The sequence below is a fragment of the Canis aureus genome, chromosome 35 (assembly GCF_053574225.1).
Source record: "Canis aureus isolate CA01 chromosome 35, VMU_Caureus_v.1.0, whole genome shotgun sequence".
NCBI classification, from domain to species: domain Eukaryota; kingdom Metazoa; phylum Chordata; class Mammalia; order Carnivora; family Canidae; genus Canis; species Canis aureus.
Window position 1 is genome coordinate 6,567,759 of NC_135645.1, and position 26,012 is coordinate 6,593,770.

The 26,012-nt window shown below is 35.1% G+C and overlaps 1 protein-coding gene and 1 long non-coding RNA gene across 7 annotated transcripts in view; one reads left to right on the top strand and one right to left on the bottom strand.

Moving 5' to 3' along the window:
• The window catches only part of POLQ (DNA polymerase theta), a 124,041-nt gene that overhangs the window by 24,209 nt on the left and 73,820 nt on the right, over nt 1-26,012 (top strand). For all 6 annotated transcript variants that reach the window (XR_013372535.1, XM_077884440.1, XM_077884439.1 and 3 more), the window contains exons 12-15: nt 249-391; nt 18,521-18,714; nt 19,776-19,900; nt 21,382-21,625. Coding sequence is in view for 5 of the 6 variants with exons in the window: in XM_077884440.1 (XP_077740566.1) it covers nt 249-391; nt 18,521-18,714; nt 19,776-19,900; nt 21,382-21,625 (706 nt within the window). In the remaining variant the exon portion in view is untranslated. The remainder of the gene's footprint in view (nt 1-248; nt 392-18,520; nt 18,715-19,775; nt 19,901-21,381; nt 21,626-26,012) is intronic.
• LOC144305539 (uncharacterized) lies at nt 198-3,298 on the bottom strand. The gene is made up of 2 exons (XR_013372537.1): nt 2,952-3,298; nt 198-334 (listed from the first exon to the last, which is right to left on the bottom strand). It is a non-coding gene; the product is annotated as an uncharacterized LOC144305539 (long non-coding RNA).

Genomic DNA, 26,012 nt, shown 5'->3' on the forward strand with positions numbered 1-26,012 from the left:
AGTAAAAGGAAATTGACTTTTCAAACACTATAAAAGGAAACTGGTTTTTCAAGTGGTATATGAACTCATTTTTAGTAAGTCAGTGTTCTATTTAGCGACACCAGAGAATTAGCATAGAATCTGCTTGTAAATATCCATGCATTGGGTAAAATTTATCAGAGGTCGAAAGGTTAATTGCAGAATACAGAAAGACAATGTTTTATTTTTAACATTTGGTTCTTTATTTCCCTGTTCCTACCCCCAACCAGGAAAAGTGTATCATCCAACACATCTCGGTTCAGCAACTCTTTCTTCTTCACTTTCTCCAACTGATACTTTAGATATTTTTGCTGACCTTCAAAGAGCAATGAAGGGCTTTGTTTTAGAGAATGATCTACATATTGTTTATCTGGTAAGTTCTTTTATCTTCAGTATTATGTTTGTGAAAATGGAGAGAAAATATATCGAATCCTAAATATCAAAGATACCCTAAGGGAACATCTTACTTGTTTTCTTTGACTAGGGTAGTAGTGGTGGGAATAGAAAATAGGTAAGAAGAAAGTTGTTTTAAAGTAATAAGCTAAATTTTGCAGTGGCCTTTTAATTTATTTGTCTACTTATCACTTTTCTCTAACCTCCTTTTAAAAAGGATTTGTGGAACTTCATGAAAAACATATTTTATAATGTACAAGAGAATAGTAAAGGACAATTGAAATATAAGTAAATTGAAGATAAGATCAAAATGTTCAACTCAAGCAAAAGTTGGTACATAAATATGAATTCCTTTAAGTCATGTACAGTTCCTGTAGCCAACTTTCGTTTTGAGTTTTCTAGAAACTAGAGTGAAAAAGAAAGCTTGATTAGTCTTAATATTGATAGGATAAAAAAGAAAACAAAACAAATTAGGAAAAGTGGCACTTGGCTGGCTTAGTCGATAAAGCATGTGACTCTTGATCTTAGGGTTGTAAGTTCAAGCCCCATGTTCAGTGTAGAGATTACTTAAAAAAATAAAATCTTTTAAAAAACAATTAGAGAAAGTGTTTCATTTTATTGCCTAACAGAAATTCCATCCTAAAAAGATACTCAGAAACTTTATTTTTTATAAAGTCTCCATAACAGATGCAATAAGGAATTTTAGTAGTTTGTATACATTAGATAGTGTCTTATAAGTATTATTTCTTATAACAAAGAGTTTGATAACAATTGGATAATGTAGAGTTTGAGATTATATTCTCTGACAAGAACCTGGCAAAAAATACTTCATTTTGTCAATTAAAAGCAGATGTGGGGAGTAACATAAGGAAAATGTCAGGATAGAGGTCCCTAGCTCTAGTCTCCATCACAAAAATGTGGATGAGCAGCTAATTGCAGACAAAAATGCATTTCTAAAAATCCCAGAACCTAGTGGTTAGGCTAAATCACATTCTTAGAGCGCTAAAATTGAGAAAAGCCATGTTAGAAGGCTAAGAGGAGTGGCAGCACTTTGGCAGTGTTGCCTTTTCCCCAAGCCAGCACAGTGCCACACTGAGAGGAATCCCTTGGGCCTACAGTTTCTCCAGTGAGAAAAAGAGAGTTTGAGGCTACATCCAATTTCCCCAGCATTCTGGAGTGTTCTCTGGGAAGCCCGTTTCCATCTCACCTTGTAGGGAACATTAGGGAAATATGCAAAGCTAGACCACCTCAGAGGAGGGCTCACAGGTATCTGTGTGTGGATTAGTGATAGCACTGCAACCCTCCTAGCCGTCTTGCCCAGAGAGCCCAGCAAGTAGGGTACCATCTGGCTGTTATGACAGATTGCTGCCCATTTGGCCAGAAAGTAGAGTGAGTGGTTCTGCCAAGCTGGGATCCTTAGGCAACGACCTGGCTGCAGAGCCCAGCCTACCGCTCTGCTCTTGCAGGAAGCCAATCCAGCAGTCCCCTCCACTCCTAAGTCAGAGCTCAGCCTGTAGCCCTGCCTAACCAGGGATTTTTACTGTAGAACACAGCCTAGAGTCCTACATGATCACAGGGTCCATCCTGCAGCCCCATCCAACTGTGGAGTACAACTACTGGCCACACTTGAACACAGAGTCCAGCTAATGGCACCACCCTTCCAAGGAGTCCAGTCCCTGGTCCTTTCTGACCAGAGAGTCCAGCCATTGGCCATGCCTGTCTGCAGAGCCCAGCTAGCAGTCCCACCTGACCAGATGGCTCAGAGAGTGGTCTTGCCTGAATGCAGAGCTGAACCAGTGGACCCACACAACCAGAGACTCTGGCATTAAGCCCTACCCACCCTCCTGTGGGCTCTGTGAGATAGCCAGGGCTGACTAGTGAAGGTCTTTACCTGCTGAAGCAAACCTATAAGGACTAGAAGAGGTGACTGCTGCTTCAAATCCGCAGATACCGATACAAGAATAACGAAAAGTCAGGGAAACATGGCATCACCAAAGAAACTAATAAAACTCTTCTAATAACCAAACCTAAAGAAATGGACATTCTGTGAACTGACTGACCAAGAATTCAGAATAATCCTCTTAAAGAAGTTCAGTGAACCACAAGAAAACACAGATAGTCAGCCAAACTAAATTAGGAAAACTGTATATGAGCAGAATGAGAAATTGAACAAAGAGAGAAACCATTAAAAAAATAAAATAAAATCCCAAAGCTGAAGAGTACAGTGGGTGATCTGAAAAATTCAATACCTTCAAAAATAGACTCAATCAAGGAGAAGGATTTGTGAACTCAAAGGTAAGTCATTTGTAATTATGAATTCAGAGGAACAAAAAAACAATGAAAAAAAGAGTGAAAAAAGCCTCTAAGACTTATTGGAACACTATCAAGCAAAATAATGTATACATATTGAAGTCCAAGATGGAGATGATAGAAGATGGCAGAAAGTCTTTTTAAAAAATAATGGCTAAAACTCTGTCAAGTGTTGAAGGAGCTGTGGGAAAGCTCTCCAGGTCAGAGAGACTAGAGAACACATCGTTTACCTTCTCCTTGGAAGTCTGGACTGGAACAATATCCAGACACCGTGGTGGGCATGTCTGGTTGGTCTTGGTGGAGCTGTGACCTCAGTGAGTCCTGGATTCACAGGCCTACACCAGCCTTAGATGGCATGCAGAAGAAAAGCCACGTTTAGAGGGGCGGGGGAATTGAGGGAATGCTCCCTCCTCTTCTGCCTTGATGGTCCAGACCAGTGCAGGGTCTGGCCATCATAAGGATCAGGTTCAGGTGCCATATTTGGAAGGTTCTGACTTCATAACTTGTGGGTCAGATCATCAGAGGGACTTTATGACCTCAGTAAGCCCAGGGTCCTAAAGCCCACACCAGCCCCAGTTGCACTGGGGCACAGAAGATAAGCTACAGTTTAAAAGGGCCGAGGAACTGGGGAAGCACACTCTTCCCCTCCCAATTTAAAAGTCCATACTGGAGCAGGGTCTGGCTTATGGTGAGCTTGCAACCTCAGTGAATCCAGGCTCCACAAGCCCATACCAGCTGTTCTGTAGTACTTGGGCACAGAAAAAAAGTTGCAGTTTTGTGGGTTTTTTTGCTTTAAAAAAATTTTTTTTTCTTTTTTACTTCATTTGTTTCTTTATTCTCTCTGTAAAAAGTCAGAATTTAAAGGAGTAGTTAGCATATACATCCACAGTTTCAGCCAGCCAACAAAGGCATCAAGCACACACAGTCTGTATAGGGGTCACCATACATGAGACAATTCATTCAACTTTAGGAAAAGTAGCAAGCCATTTCATCTAATCCATAGAAACAGACATAGAAAGTCAAGCAAAATGGGAAGACAAGAGTATATGCTCCAAAAGAAATAACAAGAAAAAAACCTCAGTAAAAGAATTAAATGAAACAGAGATAGGCAATTTGTTTGATAAAGAATTTAAAGTAATGATTGTAAAGATGCTCACTAGGCTGGAGAAAAGAATGAAAGAATTTAATGAGACCTTCAATAAAGTGATAGAAAAATATCAAAAAGAATGAACCAGAATTAAGACAATAACAAATAAAAAACATATTAGAGTTAATCAATAGTAGATTAGAGGATGCAGAAGAACATATCAGTGATCCAGAAGACAGGGTAATAGAAAGCACACAAGTTGAACAGCAAAAAGAGAAAAGATTTTTTAAAAATGAGGATATGTTAAGAGATTTTTTTGAGCAACAGCAAGAGAACAAACATTCACCTTATAGGGGTCCCAGAAGAAGAGAGAAAGATTTAGAATACTTAGTCCAAGATGCATAGAGAGGTCCAAACAAGATGAACTCAAGGAGGTCTACATTACAGTACATAATAATTAAGATGTCAAAGGTTAAAGAGAGAATCCTAAACGCAGCAAGAAGAAACAAAGTTCCCTCCATGGGAAAAGCTATAAGTTGATTTTTCAGCAGAAGCTACAAACCAGAAGGGAGTGTCACGATATATTCAGAGTACTGAAAAGAAAATCCTACAAGAGTACTCCACCTGGTAAGATTATCATTCAGATTTGAAGGAGAGGTAGTTTCCCAGACAAACAAGAGGTAAAGGAGTTTGTCAAAACTTAAAGAAGGCTTATAAGAAATAATAAAGGGACTTCTTTAGGTGAAAAAGAAATGCCATATTTAGACATAAGAAAAATATGGAAAAGAGATGTAAAATATGACATATACATGAAATGTGGAGAAGGGAAGAGAAGGAGAAAAGGAAAAAAAAAGAGAGCAAGAGAAGAACAAAGAATTACAAAAACAACCAGAAAACCAACTTTTTCAATGACAACAAGTACATACATATCAATAATTACGTTAAATTTAAATGGCCTAAAAAATACTTGTAAGTGGCCTAACTGCTCTAATCAAAAGACACAGAGCAAAAAAAAAAAAAAAAAAAAAAAAAAAAAAGACACAGAGCAGTAGAATGGATTAAAAAAACAAGACCAATTTATGTGCTTCCTAAAAAAGACTTACCTCAGACTTAAAGATGCATATAAAGGGAAAGTGAGGGGATGGCAAAACTTTCACCATGCAAATGGAAGGAAAAAAAAGCCCAGCAAACCAATATTTAGACAAAATAGACTTTAAAACAAAGACTGTAATGAGACAAAGAAAGGCATTACATAATGATAAAAGGATCAATCCAACAAAAGAGTATAACAGTTATAAATATCTATACTCCAAATACTGGAGCACCTAAATACATAAAGCAAATATTGGTGGACATGAAGAGAGACATTACAATAATACAATAATAGTAGGGGGCTTAATACTCCACTTGCATCAATGGACTTTAATACTCCACTTCCACTTCAGACAGAAAATGAATAAGTGTCTTTGAATGAGACATTGGACCAGATGTTCGTAACATATATACAGAACATTCCATCCTAAAACAAAAGAACACACGTTTTTATCAAGTGCATGTGGAACATTCTCCAGAATAGATCACCTATTAGGCCATAAAACAAGCCTCAATAAATTTAAGGAGATTGAAATCATAGCATGCATCTTTTCTGGCTACAACAGTATGAAACTAGAAATCACAAGAGAAAAAAAGGAAAAAACACAAACACATGGAAACTAAACAACATGATACTAAACAGCCAGTGGGTCAATGAAGCAATCAAAGAAGAAACCAAAAAATACATAGAGACAAATGGAAATGAAAACACAATGGCCCCAAATCTCTGGGACATTGATAGCAGTTCTAAGAGGAAAGTATACAGCAATACAGGTCTACCTCAAGAAGAAGAAAAAGAAAAAAAACAAACAAACCCAAAAAACAAAAACACACAGAATACCTCAAGTAAACAATCTAACCTTATGCCTAAAAAGGAACTACCAAAAAAAAAAAAAAAAAAAGAACAAATAAAGATTCTCTTTTTTAAAGATTTATTTACTTTAGAGAGAGCAAACTTGAGTGAGCATGAAGAGGGGCAGAGGAGAGAGAAACTTTAGTGGGCTCCTTGCTGAGCTCAGCCTGATGGGGGGCTTGATCCTACCACCCTGAAATCATGACCTGAGCCAAAACGAAGAGTCAGATGCTTAACTGACTGGGCTGTCCAGGGTCCCATTTTGTTTTTGTTTTTAAGATAATGGTGGCAATTTCTTAAGACAATGATGAAAGTTGCCATGTCAGTTGACTCATGGATGATTTCTCTGTAGCATGTGATGCTGTTAGATAGCATTTTACCCATAGTAGAAATTCTTTCAAAATTGTAGTCATCCTCTCAAACCCTGCCACTGCTTTATCAACTAAGTTTATTTCATAGTCTAAATCCATTGTTGTCATTTCAACAGTCTTCACAACATCTACACCAGGAATGTTTGTTTCTTTGTTTTTGTTTGTTTGTTTGTTTAATGGAGTAGTTTCTTTCTTAAGAACCACTCTTTACTCATCCATAAGAATAGAGAGATTGGATGGATACTCCTTATCCATTCAAGTTTTATCATGAGATTGCAGCAATCCAGTTACATCTTCAGACTCTACTTGTAATTCTAATTCTCTTGCTATTCCCCTCACATCTGCACTTACTTCCTCCCCTGGAGTCTTGGGCCCTCAAAGTCATCTATGAGGGTTGGATACGACTTCCTCTAAACTCCTGTTAATGTTGATATTTTTAATCTCTTCCCATGAATCATAAATGTTCTTATGGCATCTAGAATGGTGAATCCATCCTAGAAAGTTCTCTATATACTTAGCCCAGATCTATCCAAGGAATTACTGTCTTTGACAGTGATAGCCTTATGAAATATATAGTTCTTAAATAGTAAGACTCAAAAGTCAAAATTACAGTTGACCCTTGAACAACATGGGTTTGAACTTTGCAGGCCCACTTATACATGGATTTTTTTTTTCAATAAATGTAGCACAGTACTGTGTATTTTCTCTTCCTTATGATTCTGTTAACATTTTCTCTAACTGTATTGTAAGAATACAATATATAACATGTATAGTGGAAAATATGTGTTAATCAACTGTATCTGTTACTGGTAAGGCTTTCTGTCAGCAGTAGGCTATGAGCCGTTAAGTTTTGGGGGAGTCAGAAGCTAATGCATAGATTTTTAGCTACATGAACAGTTAGTGCCCTAAGCCCACATTGTTTAAGTGTCATCTGTACTCCATGATCCATGGACTACAGAATGGATACTCTGATAGCAGGCAGGAAGACAGCATTTATCTTGTACATCTCTGTCAGAGCTTATAGGTGACCAGATGCATTGTCTGCAGTAATTGGAAAGAAGTAGGTCTTTTTTCTGAGTAGGTTTCAACAGTGGGTTTAAAATACTCAGTAAATCATGCTGCAAACAGATGTGCCGTCATCCAGGCTTTCCTGTTCCATTTATAGAGCACAGACAGGGTAGATTTAGCATAATTCTTAAGGACTTTAGGATTTTTAGAATGGTAAATGACCATTGGCGGCTTCAACTTCAAGTCACCAGTTGTATAATCTCTTAACAAGAGTCATCATGTCTTTTGAAACTTTGAAGCCAGGCATTGATTTCTTTCTAGCTATGAAAGTCCTAACTGGCATCTTCTTCTACTAGAAGGCTATTTTGACTACCTTGAGAATCTGTTGTTTAGCATATCCATGTTTATTAATGATTTTAGCTAGATCTTCTGGGTAACTTGGGGCAGCTCTACATCAGCAGTTGCTGCTTCATCTTACACTTTTATGTTATGTTTAAACTTCTTCCCTTAAACCTCATGAACCAACCTCAGCTACCTTCCAACTTTTCTTGTATAGCTTCCTCACCTCTCTCAGCCTTCATAGAATAGAAGAGTTAGAGACTTGCCCTAGATTAGGCTTTGGCTTAAGGGAGTGTTGTGGCTGTTTGATCTTCTGTCCACAGAACTGAAACTTACTCCCCGTCGGCAATAAAGGCTGTTTCACTTTCTTATCATTTGTGTGTTCAGTGGAGTAGTACTTCTAATTTAAAGGTTCAAGAACTTTTCTTTTGCAGTCACAGCTGGGCTGTCTGGCAGAAGAGCCTAGTTTTTGGCCTGTCTCAGCTTTACACATGCCTTCCTCACTAAGCTTAATCATTTGTAGCTTTGATGTAAAAGATATGGAACTCTTCCTTTCATTTGAACATGTCAAGGCTATTGTAGGGTTAGTAACTGGCCTAATTTAAATATCATTGTGACTCGGAGAAATAGGGAAACCCTAGGAGATGAGAGAGAGAGAGAGAGAGAGAGAGTAACAGCTGGTCAGTAGAGCAGTCACACAATGTTTATCGAGTTTACTATTTTATATGTGTGTGTTTGATACCTTAAAACAGTTACAGTACTAACATCAAGATCACTGATCATAGATCACCATAACAAATATAATAATGAAAAAATTTGAAATGCCATGAGAATTACCAAATGTGACCCAGAGACATGAAGTGAACCAATGCTGTTGGAAAATGGCACCAATAGACTTGCTCAAAGTAGGGCTGTCACAAACCTTTAATTTGTCCTAGAGACAATATCTGTGAAGTGCAGTAAAGTGAAACATTTAAAACAAGATATTCCTGTATCTCCTGTTTTGTTTTATAAATACCAGTAAGCACATAATACATACATTCTTATTCGACCTTCTTTCTTATACAGAAGGCAGTAGGCTGTGTACGTTTTTTTTGTACCATCTTTTTTTCTTAACAATATATCTTGGAAATCACTCTGTATCAGTTCACAGAAATTTTCAATTCCTTTTGAGAATATCTGTATAGCTCCATTGTTTGTGTATGCCATTATTTATTCAATCAATTCTTTATCGATGGACATTTGTGTTATTTACAATATTTTGTTATGGCAAGTGATGCTACTGTGAGTAACTTTGGTGCATATATTGTTTAGTTTTGATGGAGGTGTATCTTTAGGAAAGACTCCGTAAAGTACAATTGCTGGGTTAATTATAAAGGCATATATAATTTTGGTTTTGCAACATTATCTTCCATAAGATTTGTATCATTTTCCAATTTTAACAGCACTATATGATACTGTTTATTTTTCCACAACCTGATGAATAGAGTATATTGTCAAGCTTTTATACTTTTTAGTGTAGTTTTAATTTATGTTTTTAAATTATGCATAAAATTGAACATTTTTTTTCCATTTGTTAAAGGACAGTATGCTTTTTCTTCCCATGAGCTGTCCATGTCTTTTGTTTATTTTTGTGTTTTGGTCTTTTTCTTAAGTCTTAAAGGTTGTTTATATGTTAGAGAGAGTAGTGCTTGGTGGTATAAGTTGAATGTTTTTCTCCTAGTTTTTATGTGACTTTGACTGTATTTATTGTGTATTTTACCTCATATTTTTAAAAATGCAGTTGAATTTGTGAACTTTTGTATTGGTGAGAAATGCTTTTCTTGCTCTAAGATGATAAAGGAATTCTCTCATATTCTCTTCAGTAATTGTCTGAGTATGGTTCCTTTCTTTTGAGCTGTGTTTCTTTTGGAGTTTATTCTAGTACAGTAGTCACTCCTTATCCACGGGGATATATTCCAAGACCACCAGTGGTTGCTTGACACCCAGATAGTACCAAACCCTGTGTATATTTTGTTTTTTCCTATTACCTACATACCTATGATAAAGTTTAATTTACAAATTAGGCACAGTAAGAGATTAACAATAATAGACAATTATAATATGATGTAATAAAAGTTTTGTGAATGCTGTCTTTCTCTCAAAATATGCTATTTACTCTACTCACCCTTCCTATGATGTAAGATGATAAATTGCCTATGTAATGAGATGAAGTGAGGTGAATGCTATAGACATTGTGATGTAGTGTGAAGCTACTATTGACCTTCTGATGATATATCATCTACTTCTGGACCATGGTTAACTGTGGGAAGTGAAACCACAGATAAGCTGGAGGCAAGGGATCCCTGGGTGGCGCAGCGGTTTGGCGCCTGCCTTTGGCCCAGGGTGCGATCCTGGAGACCCGGGATCGAATCCCACGTCGGGCTCCCGGTGCATGGAGCCTGCTTCTCCCTCTGCCTGTGTCTCTGCCTCTCTCTCTCTCTGTGTGACTATCATAAATAAATAAAAAAAATTAAAAAAAAAAGCTGGAGGCAAGGGGGACCTACTCTATATGATTTTTCAGTTTTATCTTTTTTTCATAGTAGCAGTCTATAGTCACAGTTTCATTTATTACAAGGGTTTTTTTTTTTTTACAACAAATGAAAAATTTTCTTCAGCTTTTATCTTTACTTTTTTATCCATTAAGAAAAAAAGATTTATTTATTTTAGAGAGAAAGCAAAGGGGAGGGACAGAGGAGAGAGGGAAGCCGACTCCACTGAGCACAGAGCCTGATTCCAGCACGATCCCATGACCCTGAGATCACAACCGGAGCTGAAATCAAGAGTTGGAAGCTCAACCCACTGAGCCACCCAGGGCACTCCTTTTTAAGTTGATTGGTCTTATTCATGAAAAGGGATATTTTTCTATTTCTTTAAGTCTATTTTTGGGCCTCCAAGAGTGTTCTGAAAATTTTCCCATACATAATTTGAATATATATTTTAAAAATATCTTTGTTGCAATATGGTTTATATAGCATCCCATTTAAAGTGCAAGTCAGTGATTTTTAGTATATCCACAGAACTGTGCAATTAATACCAATATCTAATTTCAGAACATTTTCATCATCCCAGAAAGAAACCCTGTATGCATTAGCAGTCACTCTCAAATTTTCTCCAATCCCCTCATCATCCCTTAGTTCTAAGCAACCACTAATGCCATAGTGTACCTTCTGTTTCTATAGACTTTCCTATTCTGGAAATTTCATATAAATGGTATCATATAATTTGTGGTCTTTTATGACCAGTTTCTTTCACTTTGCATAATGTTTTCCAGGTTTGTCTATGGCATAACATGTATTTTTTTTTCTATTTTGGAAAACTTTAAAAAATTGAGTATAGTTGATGTTACATTAGTTTCAGGTATACAACATAGTGATTTAACAACTCTATATTTTGCTATGCTCATCATAAATGTAGCTACCATCTGTCACCATGTAGCCACCATCTGTCACTTCATGTAAATGAAATTGTAGGGTATTCATCTTTCTCTGACTTATTTCACTTAGTGTAATGCAGTCTAGGTCTGTCCATGTTGTGACAAATGGCAAGATCTCATACTTTTTTTCTTCATAATATTTCATTGTATATCTATAGCATATCTTCTTTATCCATTCATCTGTTACTAGACACTTGGGGTACTTCTGTATCTTGACTGTTGTAAAAAAGTGCTGCAGTAAAGCATGAATCAGTTCTTAAGTCCTTTATATTGCAGAATAATACTCCATTGTATGGATATACTTCATCTCTATTCATCCATTCATCAATTAAGGACATTTGGTATGTTTTTTTATTTTTGGCTATTATAAATAATGCTTCTGGGATCCCTGGGTGGCGCAGCGGTTTGGCGCCTGCCTTTGGCCCAGGGCGCGATCCTGGAGACCTGGGATCGAATCCCACATCAGGCTCCCGGTGCTTGGAGCCTGCTTCTCCCTCTGCCTGTGTCTCTGCCTCTCTCTTTCTCTCCGTGTGACTATCATGAATAAATAAATTAAAAAAAAAATTAAATAATGCTTCTGTGAACATTCATGTCCAAGTTTTTGCATGGAGATATGTTTCAAATTCTCTTGGGTATATCCCTAGGAGTAGAATTGATGGATTATATGGTAACTTTATTTTTAACATTTTGAGAGTTTCCAAATTCCTCAAAAGCATCTGGATAATATTTACATTCCCACCAGCAATGTACATGGGTTCCTATCCTTCACATCTCCAATGCTTGTTTTTATTTATCTTTTTGAAAATATCCTTATGAGTATGTAGCTCTTTCTCATTATAGTCTGGACTTGCATTTTCTTAATAGCTAATTATGTTGAGCATCTTTTCATGTGTTTATTGGTTATATGATTATCTTAGAAAAATATTCAGATCCTCTGCCATTTAAGTTTTTTATTTATTTATTTATTTATTTATTTATTTATTTATTTATTTATTTATTTATTTATTTATGATAGTCACAGAGAGAGAGAGGCAGAGGCACAGGCAGAGGGAGAAGCAGGCTCCATGCACCGGGAGCCCGATGTGGGACTCGATCCCGGGTCTCCAGGATCGCGCCCTGGGCCAAAGACAGGCGCCAAACCGCTGCGCCACCCAGGGATCCCAAGTTTTTTTTTTAATTAAAGTAATTAAGTGTTCTTTATATATTTTGGATACAAATCTTGTATAGGATTTGGAAATATTTTCTGTAGGTTGTCTTTTCATGTCCTTTGATGTTAGTTGTGGGTTTTCTGAATCTGCTATGTAACTCAGTGTCACAAGGATGCACTCATGTTTTCTTCTAAGAATTTTATAGTTTTATCTTACATTGATGCATATGATCCACTTGGACTTTTATGACTGATTTAAGATGGAAATCTAACTTCATTCCTTTGCATGTACATATCCAGGTTGTTGTTGAAAATCCATCAATTTTCTTGTCATCCTTGTTGAAAATCAATTGACCATAAATGTGAGGGTTTATTTCTGGGCTTTCAGTGTATTTATGCTTATTCTGATACTGTACTGTTTTGATAACTATAGCTTGGTAGTAAGCTTTGAAATCAGGAAATGTGAACCCTCCCACTTTGATTTCTTTGAAAAAATTTTTGGCTGTTCTGGGTCACTTGCATCTGCTTATAAATTTTAGGATCATCTTCCCAATTTCTTCAAAGAAGCCAGCTGAATTTTGATAGGGATTGTACACAATTGGTAGGTCAATTTGGGAAATATTGTCATCCTAACAATATTAAGTCTTCTAGTGGATGCACATAGGCTTTCTTTTTCATTTATTTAGATCTTTAATATCTCAACAATTTTTAGTTTTCAGAGTACAAGTTTTATGTTTTTTTGTTAACCTTATTATTAAGCATTTTATTCTTTTTGATGCTATCATAAATGGAATTTTTTCTTAATCACATTTAGGGGTTTATTAAAGTATATAGAAAAAACTTATTTTTTATATTGATCTTGTATCCTGTAACCTATTAAACTTGTTCACCAATTTTAATAGTATTTTTGTGAGTTCTCAGGATTTTCTGCATACAGGATCATGCTAGATGCAGTTTTGCTTCTTCCTTTCCAGTCTGGATGTCTTTTATTGATTTTTTTTCTTTTTCCTAATTGACCTAATTGACCTAATAATTAATTTCTTTTTCCTAATTGACCTGGTTAGAATCTCCAATAAAATATGGAGTAGATGGGACACCTGGGTGGCTCAGTGGTTGAGTGTCTGCCTTTGGGTCAGGGCATGATCCCGATTCCAGGATCGAGTGCCATATCAGGCTCCCTGTGAGGAGCTTGCTTCTCCCTCTGTGTCTCTGCCACTCTCTTTGTGTCTCTCATAAATAAATAAATAAAATCTTTAAAAAGAATATGGAATAGAGGTAGCAACAGCAGACATCTTTGTCTTGTTCCTTACTTCATTATTCAAAAGTATTGAGTCTTTCACCGTCAATCTTGATGTTAGTTGTGAGTTTTTTGCAGACGGGCTTTATCAGGTTGAGGAAGTTCCTTTCTATTACTAGTTTATTGAATATTTTTATAATGAGTGGTTGTCAAGATTTCTTCAAGTGCTTTTTTTGCATCTGTTGAGATCATGTGGTTTTGTCCATTTTATTGGTACAGTTTATTACATTAATTGATTTTTAAATATGAATCTTGGATTTTCTGGGTAAATCCCACTTGACCATTTGTATAATACTATTTATCTGTTAGATTTGGTTTGCTAGTATTTTACTGATGATTATTGTATATGTTTATTAAATATATTGGTCTGTATTTCTCTTTTCTCATGATGACTTTGTGTGGTTCTGAGAAAGAATTTATGAAAGATTGCTGTTATTTCTTATTTAAACATTTGTTAGATTTCACCAGTCAAACCACTAGAGCCTGGACTTCTTTTTGGAGTAAATTTATTACCAATTCAACGTCCTTACTTATAATAGGTCTATTCATATCTCCTGTTTTTTCCTGAATCAATTTTGGTAGTTTGTGTATTTCCAGCAATGTGTTCATTTCATCTAGATTAGCTAATTTGTTGGTATTCAATTAACATCACTTCCTTGTAGTCCTCCCTTTTTTTCCTCTGCGCCTTAAGTAGAGGTGTCCCTTCTTCCATTTCTGACTTTAGTAATTTAAGTCTTCTCTTCATTTCTGGATCAATCTAGCTAAAGGTTTTTCAGTTTTGTTGATCTTTTCAAAGCACTTTTAAAACAAGGAGGCCATTAGGTTGAGGTGGCTCTACTGCCTTGATAGTTTACATAAGCAAACCAATACTTAAGCCAGAGGCAGTGCACTGGAATCCATGCCAGATGAGGCAAGTGCTTATGCTGTAACCAATCAAATTGCTTTGCTTTGTTCAGTATCTTTTCTATAAAAATTTTGCTCCTATCTCCTGTTAGTGGAGGATTTCTAATCACCCTTGGTTTGGCACTGCCCAATTCAAATCATTGTATGCTCAAACTCTTAAAAATTTTATGTGCTTCAGTTTGCCTTTTAGTAGAACCAATTTTTGTTTAGTTGATTTTTCTGTATTATTTTTGACTTTCTACTAGATTAATTTCTGCTTTATTGTTTACTTCCTTCTTCCTTTGGTTTTGCTTTGTCCTTCTACTTGCAAGTGTCTTAATATGGAAAATTAGGGTATTGATTTGAGACCTTATGTTTTTTTTTAATATAGACATTTGTACATTTTCCTCAAAATACTTTCACTGCACCCTGTAAATTTGGTATATAATGTTTTCATTTGTTACAGTCACTCATTTCAAGGTATTTTGCAATTTCTTTTTAAGATTTTATTTATTTATTCCTGAAAGACACACACACACACACACACACACACACACACACACACACAGGCAGAGACACAGGCAGAGGGAGAAGCAGGCTCCATGCCAGAAGCCTGATGCAGGACTCGATCCCGGGTCTCCAGGATCACGCCCTGGGCCGAAGGCAGGTGCCAAACCATTGAGCCACCTAGGGATCCCCTATTTTGCAATTTCTACTATGATTTTTCCTTGGCCCATTGTTATTTAGCAGTTTCTTGTTTGATTCTCACATTGTGAATTTTCAAAATTTTTTGTCATTTGTTTCTAATTTCATTCCATTGTCAGGAAACATGCATTGTTTAATTTCAATACTTATAGACACACACACGTACATGTATATATAAGTATACACAAGTGTTTATTAAGCAATCTCTATACCAAATATGAGGCTTAAACCTGCAACCCTGAAATCAAGAGTTGCACATTTCCTGATTGAGCGAGCCAGGCTGACTCAGCCAGCCAGACACCTTTATACTTTTATATACTGAGACTTGTTTTATGGCTGGTATATGGTGGGTCTATGCTGGAGAATGTTCTGTGTGTATTTAAGAAGAATGTGCACTCTTCTGTTGGATGGATGTCTGTTAGGTCTAGTTGACTTAGAATGTTGTCTTAGAAGACTAAGTTGCTCTGCTTAGTTCTATCCATTTTTGATAGTTAGGGTATTTAAATCTTCAACTATTGTTTTTGAATTGTATTACTTTTATTTTTATTAACATTTTTTAACAGTCTATTTTATGTGATAGTAGTATGGCCACTCCAGCTTTATTATGGTTGTGTTTTGCATATTTTCCTTTTCCTTTTGACCTTTTTGGGTTTGGGTATCTATATTGTATTTCCTACAGAGAACATATAATTGGATTCTGGTTTTTTATGCAGTCTGTTAATCTACCTTTGGTTATTTAATCCATTCACATTTAATGTTAGTAATACAGTTGGAGTAACATCTATGTTTTGTCTTTTTATTTTCTATATATCTTATGTCCTTTTTCTCTTGTACTTCCTTTACTGATTTAAGTTAAGTGAATATGCCCTACTATAACATTTTAATTTCTTTATTTAATTTTTCTCTATTTTTTTGGAAGTATTCCCAGTGGCTACTCAAGGAGATACAATACAGCTTAAAATTTATACTAACTTAATTCCAGTGAGATATAGAAACATTAGTTTTGTATAGTCCTATTCTTTTTTTGTGCTATTATTGTTATACATGTACATATATTTGTTACAAAACCTAATAGTATATTGTTATTATTTATGTAATTTTATGTCTTTAAAGAAGATGAGGAGAGAGAAATGTTTATTTATAGAGTTTGTTACATTAAAATTCTTAAGATTTGTGTTTTTCTTTATTTGTTCCTTGGATTTTAGTTACTATCTCTTGTCATTTCCTTCTCTAACACAGCTTTACTCCATTAACTCTAAAGAGAGGAGAGAGAACTTTAAGTAAAAAATGAATTTATTCAGGAATAGCAGAGGAATTACAATTTGGGACAAGGAAGCTGTGGTGAACCATAAGCAAGTCTAAAGAGGGAAAGTCAGCTTTTATTAGATTTTAGGAAGAAATTCGGGAGCATTGTTTGAACAAAAGTTTATTGGTGAAGAATAAGAGTTTAAGGTTGTGGTGGATTCTTATTGGCTGCCAATAGTTTTTAGTGTGTTGTTGCTAGAGCAGGGAAGGGTTTTCCTTTTTTTAAAGGAAGGAGATAAAATTCCTATGTGAAACGTGCTCTCCTGTGTTGAAATAATTCTTCCTTCTTCCTGCTGGTTATGTAGGCTCTAAAGAGTGGTGTGTGCATGAGCTCTTCTCCCTCAGGGCTTCCCTTCTCTGTGAAAGGGAAGTTTCCTTTTTTATTTATGTTCACAACTCCCACCTGTCACCTTTCGTCCATTATTGTCAAATGTGTTGCACTTTTATATGTTATATACATGTTTTATACAGTTGCTTTTTAAATCAGTCAAGAGAAGAAAGAGGGAGAAATATGCAATAATACTGTCTTTATAAGTATCTACATAATTACTTTTATTGGCACTGGTTTTTTTGTGTGTGTGTTTGGAATTAAAATACTGTTTAGAGTCACTTTTTTTCAACTGAAAAATTTTCTTTAGTATTTCTTAAAAAGCTAATCTGCTAGAAAAGAATTTTTTTAGTTTTTGTTTATCTGAGAATGTTTCATTGTGCCTTTATTTTAAAAAGATAGTTTCCTTTAGGTAATATTGGTTGCCAGAGTTTTTTTTCTTTAAGCAGTTAGAATATGTCATTTTACTGCCTTCTAGACTTAATTGTTTTTGATAAGAAGTCAGCTCTTAATCTTATTGGGTTTTCCTTGTATATGATGTTTTTTTCTGCTGTGGCTTTCAAGATTTCTTTTTTGTTTTTATACAATTAGAGTATGATGCCTCTGAGTATTGATCTTTTTGTGTGTATCCTATTTGGGGTTCACCTACTCTCTCACATGTGCAAGTTAATGTTTTTCATCAAATTTGACAAGGTTTTAGCATTCTTCAAATGTTATTTTCAGTTATTTTCTATCTTCTTCTGGTATTCTTGATATGTTTTGTTGCACATAATAGTTTCCACGTTTTTCTGAGGCTCTGTTAATTTTTCCTTCTCCCTTTTTTTCTGCCCTCTGATTGCATAGCCTCTATTGATATATCTTCATGTTTGCTAATTCTTCTGTCAGCTTTCATCTAGTGTTGAGCTCTATATAGTGAATTATTTTATTGTACTCTTTACCTTCAGGGTTTCCACTCTTTTTTTTTTTTTTTTCATTTCTTTCTCTTTATTCTTAGTCTCTACTTGATGAGACATTGTCATCATACTTTACTTCATTTAGCATGATTTTCTTTTGTGCTTTGACCATGTTTGTCTACTTTGAAGTCTTTGACATTCCCAACATCTGGAAACTGCTGAAGGTATTTCTTTTACATTCTTTTTCCCTTTTGTTTGGGACATACTTTCCTGTTTGCATGTCTCATAGTTTTTATTGTTGTTGTTGAGCCTGGGATATTTTAGATAATATAGCAGTTGTGAATATTGATTCCTCCTTTCCTTTCCTTTCCTTTCCTTTCCTTTCCTTTCCTTTCCTTTCCTTTCCTTTCCTTTCCTTTCCTTCCCTTCCCTTCCCTTCCCTTCCCTTCCCTTCCCTTCCCTTCCCTTCCCTTCCCTTCCCTTCCCTTCCCTTCCCTTCCCTTCTCTTTCTTTTCTCCTGATTCTTTCTTGGAAATCATAGAATATACTTAGGATTGTACTTAGCATCAGAATGTTGAGATTGAAAGTGTCTGTAGGGGCGCTTGGGTGACTCAGTCGTTAAGTGTCTATCTTTGGCTTAGGTCATAATCCCAGCATCCTGGGATCAAGCCCCAGGTTGGACTCAGTGGGGAATCTTCCTTCTCCCTCTCCCTCTGCTGTTCCCCCCTGCTTGTGCTTTCTTTCTCTCTCTGCCAAATAAATAAAATCTTTGAAAAAATAAAAGTGTATGTGATCAAAATTCTTGGAATCTGTAATATCCAGTTTGTATCCTCAATTATCTCTTTTCTTTTGGTTATGAGTTGTTTGTGAATAAATGAAATTTCCATATAAATGAAGTGTTATCACATTTAGAAATTTTTCCAAATGCCTTTGTTTTCAATATAAAGTTTACATTTGTAGTTTTGTTCCTTTTGTAATGTAATAGTTTAGCTAATGAATAATACTTTTTCCCTTTAGGTTACACCTATGTTTGAGGATTGGGCTACTATTGATTGGTATCGATTTTTCTGTTTATGGGAGAAACTGCCAACTTCTATGAAACGAGTGGCAGAGCTAGTGGGAGTTGAAGAAGGGTTCTTGGCTCGCTGTGTGAAAGGAAAAGTAGTAGCGAGAACTGAGAGACAGCATCGCCAGATGGCCATCCATAAGAGGTAAATATCAAGGAGCCTGAACTATATGGTATTTAACACAGTTTTGAATATATAGTAGTTCAGTTTATTATAGTCATTTTTGTTATCATTAAAATCAAAGTTTTAGGGGCTCCTTGGTGGCTCAGTTGGTTAAGCATCTGTTTTTGGCTGAGGTCATGATCCCAGAGCCCTGGAATTGAGTCCCGTATATTGGGCTGCCCGCTCAAAAGGAGTCTGCTTCTCCCTTTCCCTGTGCCTCTCTCCTAAGCTTGTACTCAAATAAATAAGATTTTATTTTAAAAAATAAATAAATAAAATCAAAGTTTTGACTGAGTATGGTAACTTGTCACTTTCTTGTATTTACTGAATTTACTAATATTTCCATTTCTCCCTTGCTACTTGTTTAGGAGCCATTATAAAGTAGAAATTTATTTCCTTTACTGAAAGATGTGAATTCTAGCTGCCAACTTAGTGTAGCTTCATTTGAGGGTATGCTTTGTATCATTATTAAAATGATTGATTATGACCAGGGAAGAGCCAATTAAAAGGTTTAGATGGGGAAATTGAATCATTTTTCTTCTTTAAAATATAATAAAATTATTTTTCTTAATGCTAATCTCTAATAAATTATTTACAACATAAGTGTAACTTTGTAAGTATTTATATACTTGGATTATTTGTGATGCTAGCAAGTCAAAATTGATTTTTATTTTCAAATTCTTTGTTTTGATACATGAATAGGTGATCATATAACTGTGTATCAAATGTTCTTTTAAATTTTTGTGCCATTCTATTTCTTGAACCAAGTCTTATTTCTTGAGGTTAGTTAGCAGTATTGAAATATGGAGATCTTTTTGTTATATAGATATTAGTTTCTTGCTATGCTGTGGTACTAATGTATGTCAGAATTTATTTGATAAATATTGAGCTCAGTCTTTGTCCACTAATCTTATATCCTATTAGGAATCTTCTCAAGAGTGTATAAATCCTCTTTTACATTTTTCTTCTTTCTTGTTTTTCAGAATATGTTATATCTTTATTGTAGATATCTCTTACTATACTTATGGTGATTTACTTTCCAGGTTTTTTACCAGTCTTGTGCTATTAGATTTAATCAGTGAAGTTCCCTTAAAGGAGATTAATCAGAAATATGGATGCAGTCGTGGACAGATTCAATCTTTACAACAGTCAGCTGCTGTTTATGCAGGTCAGTTAAACAAGGGTTTCCACATTTATTTGAAACTCTGGTTTGAGGTCAAATTAAGATTACAGGGATCCCTGGGTGGCGCAGCGGTTTGGCGCCTGCCTTTGGCCCAAGGCGCGATCCTGGAGACCCAGGATCGAATCCCACGTGGGGCTCCTGGTGCATGGAGCCTGCTTCTCCCTCTGCCTGTGTCTCTGCCTCTCACTCTCTCTCTCTGTGTGACTATCATAAATTAAAAAAAAAAAAAAAATTAAGATTACATTTTTTTCAAATTCCATTTTATTTTAGGCTTCCTTAAAAGTGAGAGAATCTTGGGAAGCCATCGTTGTGTGTAGTCTTTGTCATTATCAGAACACCTAAAGCTATTGCTTCTCTGATTTCAGTTACTCTGCTCCAGAGGATTGGCAGCTAACTGAGTGTCTGGACCTTAGTCCTCCTCTATGGCTTAGCAGCTGCTGATCATCCTCCTTTCTGTTTTTTTTTTTCCCCTCGTTTTCCCTCTTAGAAGAAGAAATAGACACAAAGTTGTCAACGGTTTCCCTTTTTTCATCAAGTTACTGATTAATATTTGTTATTTAGTAGGAGGATGGCAAAAGGGGCACTATTTCTATTGGGTTCTTTAAAATTCTCTTCTCTAGGGAAGCACTGGTCGCTTAATAAAATTAAACTCCTATCTCTAAGCTAGGAAAACAGAGAAGTTCTGGGTCTGATTTTACCAAGAAATCCTTATAAACCTTTAGGAAGGAAACCCTGGGCTGCTGGATGGAGAGTGTATATATTTATATTTGTAAGAGATTTCACTGTGAAGGTATATGCATATGTGAGCATATTGAGTGACAGGTGGGAGGAGAGGGTTGTAAGAAGGGACAAACTCTTCAACTCATTGGCATGAGAGATCTCAAATTGCCTGTATGGTTAATATAATGAGAAGTGATTTTTCTTAATACCTTGGCATTGGCTCTTCTGACTTATTTCATGAGGGAAGAACTATTGAGCTGGGCAACCTTTCCTTAAAATATCAACGGGAGCTTCACTTTTTGTACTTCTCTCAGCACTTGAATATGTGAGTTAGCTCTCTTATTTTTCTGTAGTTGAAGAGTCCCTCATCTGTTTCTTTTGAGTTCTCTCTTCCTTAAAAAAAAAAGAAAGAAAGGAGGAGAGAATGAGAGAGAGGAATGAAGGAGAGTGAGGGCTTTTTGTATGTTTTGTGCTAACATACTCTGCCTCAGTTTTTTCAAATATCAAGTTCATGATTAAGAATAAATGAGATGATGTTTAATATATTTAGCCCATTTACTGACCAATTAGCTAGGTCCTTATAAGGTGTCTACTATTCTGTTAACTTATACTTTGTGCCTCTTAAACTTTACAGTTCTTCAGGTAAAATAAACAAAAACACATAGCAAAACAAAAGTAAGCCTAAAGAGATAGAGAATTATCTATAAAGAATTTTTAATTCAGTAAATATTCTATGATTATTCTAGGGATGATTACCGTATTTTCCAACCGTCTGGGCTGGCACAACATGGAACTACTACTTTCTCAATTTCAGAAGCGTCTTACATTTGGCATCCAGAGGGAGCTGTGTGACCTGGTCCGGGTATCCTTACTTAATGCACAGCGAGCCAGGTTCCTCTATGCTTCTGGCTTTCTTACTGTGGCAGATCTTGCCAGAGCAAATATTGCAGAGGTGGAGGCTGTTCTGAAAAATGCTGTGCCCTTTAAAAGGTAAGAAAGTCCTCCTGACTAGTAGATATTAAATGAAAAATCATGTCCATTTGTAAATAATAGAAAATGTACTAAAATATATTTTCTTAGATAATATCATGACATACATGGTGTCAGTAGAAGAAAATGAGGCTGCTTTCTGCCCCCTCAAATTATTGTCATTTTATGTGTGCCTGTGCATGTATGTATAGATATTTTAAAAATTGAACTATAGGTGGTACACAATGATATATTAGTTTCAGCTCTACAGTATGGTAATTTGTTTTTTTTTATTTTTTTTATTTTTTAATTTTTTTCAGTATTGTAATTTGAAGAGTCCATATGTTATGCTCCACTTACCACTACTATAGCTACTATCTTTAAAATGCTATTAAATACCATTGACTGTATTCCCTGTATTCTACATTTTATCCTCATGACTTCATCATTCAATAACTGAAAGCTTCTGTCTCACTTCTCTATCCTGTCCTCCAACCCTTCCCCTCTGACAACCATCAATGTGTTCTCTGTATTTAAAGGTCTATTTCTGCTTTTTATTTGTTTTATTTTTTAGATTCCACATTTAAGTGAAATCGTATGGTATTTGTCCTCATTCTGACTTATTTTACTTCGCATAATACCCCCTTGGTCTCTCCATGTCAAAAATGGCAGGGTATCATATTTTCTTATGGCTGAGTAATATCCCATCATAGATAGATAGATCTATACATATTTATCCTCTGTCATATATATATTTGTTATATATATATATATATATATATATATATATCACATCTATATCCCTTCATCTATCCATAAACACTTGGGTTGCTCCCATATCTTGGCTGATGTACATAATGCTGCAATAAACATAGAGGTGCATATATCTTTCCAAATTAGTGTTTTTGTTTTCTTTAGGTCAATACCCAGTAGCAGAATTACTGGATTGTATGGTATTTTTATTTTAATTTTTTAAAAAACACCCATGCTGTTTTCCACAGTGGCTGGTCCCAAATTACATTCCCACCACCAGTGCACAAGAGTTCCTTTTTCTCCATATTCTCACCAACACTTTTTATTTCTTGTCTTTTTTTATTCTAGGTGTTCTAACAGGTGTAAGGTGATATCTCATTGTGGGTTTGATTTGGTTTCCTTGATGATTGATGATGTTGGGTAACTTTTCATGGTCTATTTGCCATCTATATGTCTTTTTTAGAAAAATAATCTATTTAGGTACTCTGTCCATTTTTAATCGGATTATTTGGGTTTTTTGGGTGTTGAGTCATATGAATTCTTTATGTATTTTCACTGTTAGCCTGTTATTGGGTATATAATTCGTGAATATCTTCCTCCATTCAAAATAGGTTACCATTTTGTTTTGTTGAGTGTATCACCCACTGTGTAAAAGCTGGTTATTTTGATGTAGTCCCAAAAGTTTATTTTTGCTTTCATTTCTCTTGTGAGAGGAGACATATCTGGAAAACCAAGGCCAGTGTCAAAGAAATTATTGCCTAAATTTTCTTCTAGGAGTTTTATGGTTTTGGGTCTCGCACTTAGGTCTGTAATCCATTTTGAGTTTATTTTTGTATGGTGTAAGAAGTGATTCATTTTAATACTTTTGCACATAGATGTCCAGTTTCCCTCACATCATTTATTGAAGAGGCTTTTTCCCATTGCATATTCTTGTCTCCTTTGTCATAGAGTAATTGACCATATTAGCATGGGTTTATTTCTGGGCTCTGTATTTTGTTTCATTGGTCTATATTTCTTGTTTTTGTGCCAGTATCATACTATTTTGATTACTACAGCTTTGTAGTTTATCTTGAAATCCAGGATTGTGGTACCTTCAGCTTTGTTTTTCTTTCTCAAGATTGCTTTGGCTATTTCGGGTGTTTTGTGGTTCTGTTCAAGTTTTAGTAGTATTTGTTATAGTTTTGTGAAAACTGCTATTGATATTTTGATAGAGATTGCATTGAATCTGTAGATTGCTTGGGTAGTATGGACATTTTAATCAATATTAATTATTCCAATCAATGAGCATGGTAATATCTTTCCATTTGTTTTTGCCATCTTCAATTTCTTTTATCAGTGTTTTGTAGTTTTCAGAGTACAAGTTTTTTTGGTACAATTATAAATGGTATTGTTTTCTTAATTTCTGTTTCTATTACGTTGTTATTAGTATAGAAACACAACATATTTCTGTATTAATTTTGTAATCTGCAACTTTACTGAATTTATTTATTCGAATAGCTTTTTGGTGGATCTTTAGGGCTTTCTATGTATAGTATCATATCATCTACAAATAATACTAGTTTACTTCTTTCTTAACAGTTTAGATGTCTTTATTTCTTTTTAGGTCTGATTGCTGTGGCTAGGCTTCCTGTACTATGTTGAATAAAAGTAGGGAGAGTAGACATTTTTGTCTTGTTCCTCATGTTAGGGGAAAAGCTCTGTTTTTTACCATTGAGTATGATGTTAGCTGTGGATTTTTCACATATGGCCTTTATTATGTTGAGATATATTCTCTCTAAACTCACTTTATTGAGAGTTTTTATCATGTATATTGAATCTTGTCAAATGCTTCTTCTGTGTCTGTTGAGATGATCATATAATATTTGTCCTTTGTTTTATTATTTGGTGTATTGTGTTGATTGATTTGTGAATATTGAATTAATCTTGCATCCCTATAGTAAATCCCATTCAGTCATGGTGGATGATTCTTTTAATGTATTGTTGAATGTTGTTTGCTGATACTTTGTTGAGGGTTTTTACATGTATTTATCAGGAGCATTGGCTTATAATTCTCTTTTTTTTTGTAGTACCTTTGGTTTTGGTATCAGGGTAATGCTGGCTTTGTACACTATATTTCAAAGTTTTCCTTTCTCTTCTATTTTTTGGAATAGTTTGAGAATAGGTATGAACTTTTTTAAATGTTTGGTAGAACTCCTCTGTGAAGCCATTTGGTTGGGACTTTTGTTTGTTGGGAGTTTCTTTGATTACCAATTCAATTTCATTATTAGTAATTTGTATCTTCAGCTGCTCTGTTTCTTTCTGATTCAGTTTGGGAAGATTGTATGTTTCTAGGAATTATCTATTTCATCTAAGTTGCCCAATTTGTTAACATATAATTTTATGTCTAATTCTTTGTATTTGTTTGGTGTTACTCATTTCTCTTTCATTTCTGATTTTGTGTCTTCTTTTTTTTTCTTGATGAGTTTGTCTAAAGTTTTATCAATTTTATTTTTTTCAAACAACCAGCTCTTGGTTTCCTTGATCTTTTCTATTGCTTTTTAAATCTATTTCATTTATTTCCTCTCTGATGTTAATTTCCTTCCTTCTACAAACCTTGGCCTTTGTTCTCCTTTTTCTATGTCCTTTGGTATAAGGTTAGATTGTTTATTTGAGATTTTTATTGTTTCTTGAGGTTGGCCTATATCACTATGAATTTCTCTCTCAGAATTGTTTTCATTGAATTCCAAAGATTTTTGGTTTGTTATCTCTTCGTTTTCATTTGTCTTCATGTATCTTTTGATTTCCTCTGATTTCTTCACTGGCCCATTGGATGTTTAGTAGCATGTTGTTTAGCCTCCACGTGTTTTTGTTTTGTTTCAGTTTTTTTCTTGCGATTGATAAACTGTTGTGGTTAGAAGAAATGCTTGATATGATTTTAATCTTAAATTTACTGGGATTTGTTTTATGGTCTAATGTGTGATCTATCCTGAAGAATGTTCCATGGGCACTTGAACTGAATGTGTATTCTGTTGTTTGTGGATGGAATGTTCTGCATGTATCCGTTAAGTACATCGGGTCTAATTTGTCATTCAAAGCCACTGTTTCCTTGTTTTTTGTTTTTTTTTTCTGTCAGGCTGATCTATCCATTGATGTAAGTAGAGTGTTATACCCATCTACTATTATTGTATTACTATTAATTTCTCTATATATGTTTGTTAATATTTGCTTTGTGTAATTCAGATGTTCTAATATTGGGTGCATAGATATTTACAAATGTTACATCCTCTTATTGGATTAATCATGTTATCATCATATAATGCCCTTCTTTGTTTCTTATTATAGTCTTTGTTTAAAGTATTTTGTTTGATATAAGTATTACTACCCTGGCTTTTTCTTTTTTTTCTTCACTTTTATTTGCATGGAATATCCTTTTCCATCCTTTCAGTTTCTGTTTTTAGGTCTGAAGTGAGCCTTTTGTAGGCAGCATACAAATGGGACTTGTTTTGTTTTAAGTAGGCTTCATACCCAGCGTGGAGTCCAGTTTAGGACTTGAACTCAGGACCCTGAGATCAAGACCTGAGCTGAGATCAAGAGTCGGGTGCCTAACTGACTGAGCCACCTAAGTGCCCCTGGGTCTTGTTTTATTTTTGTTTTAAAGATTTTATTTATTTGAGAG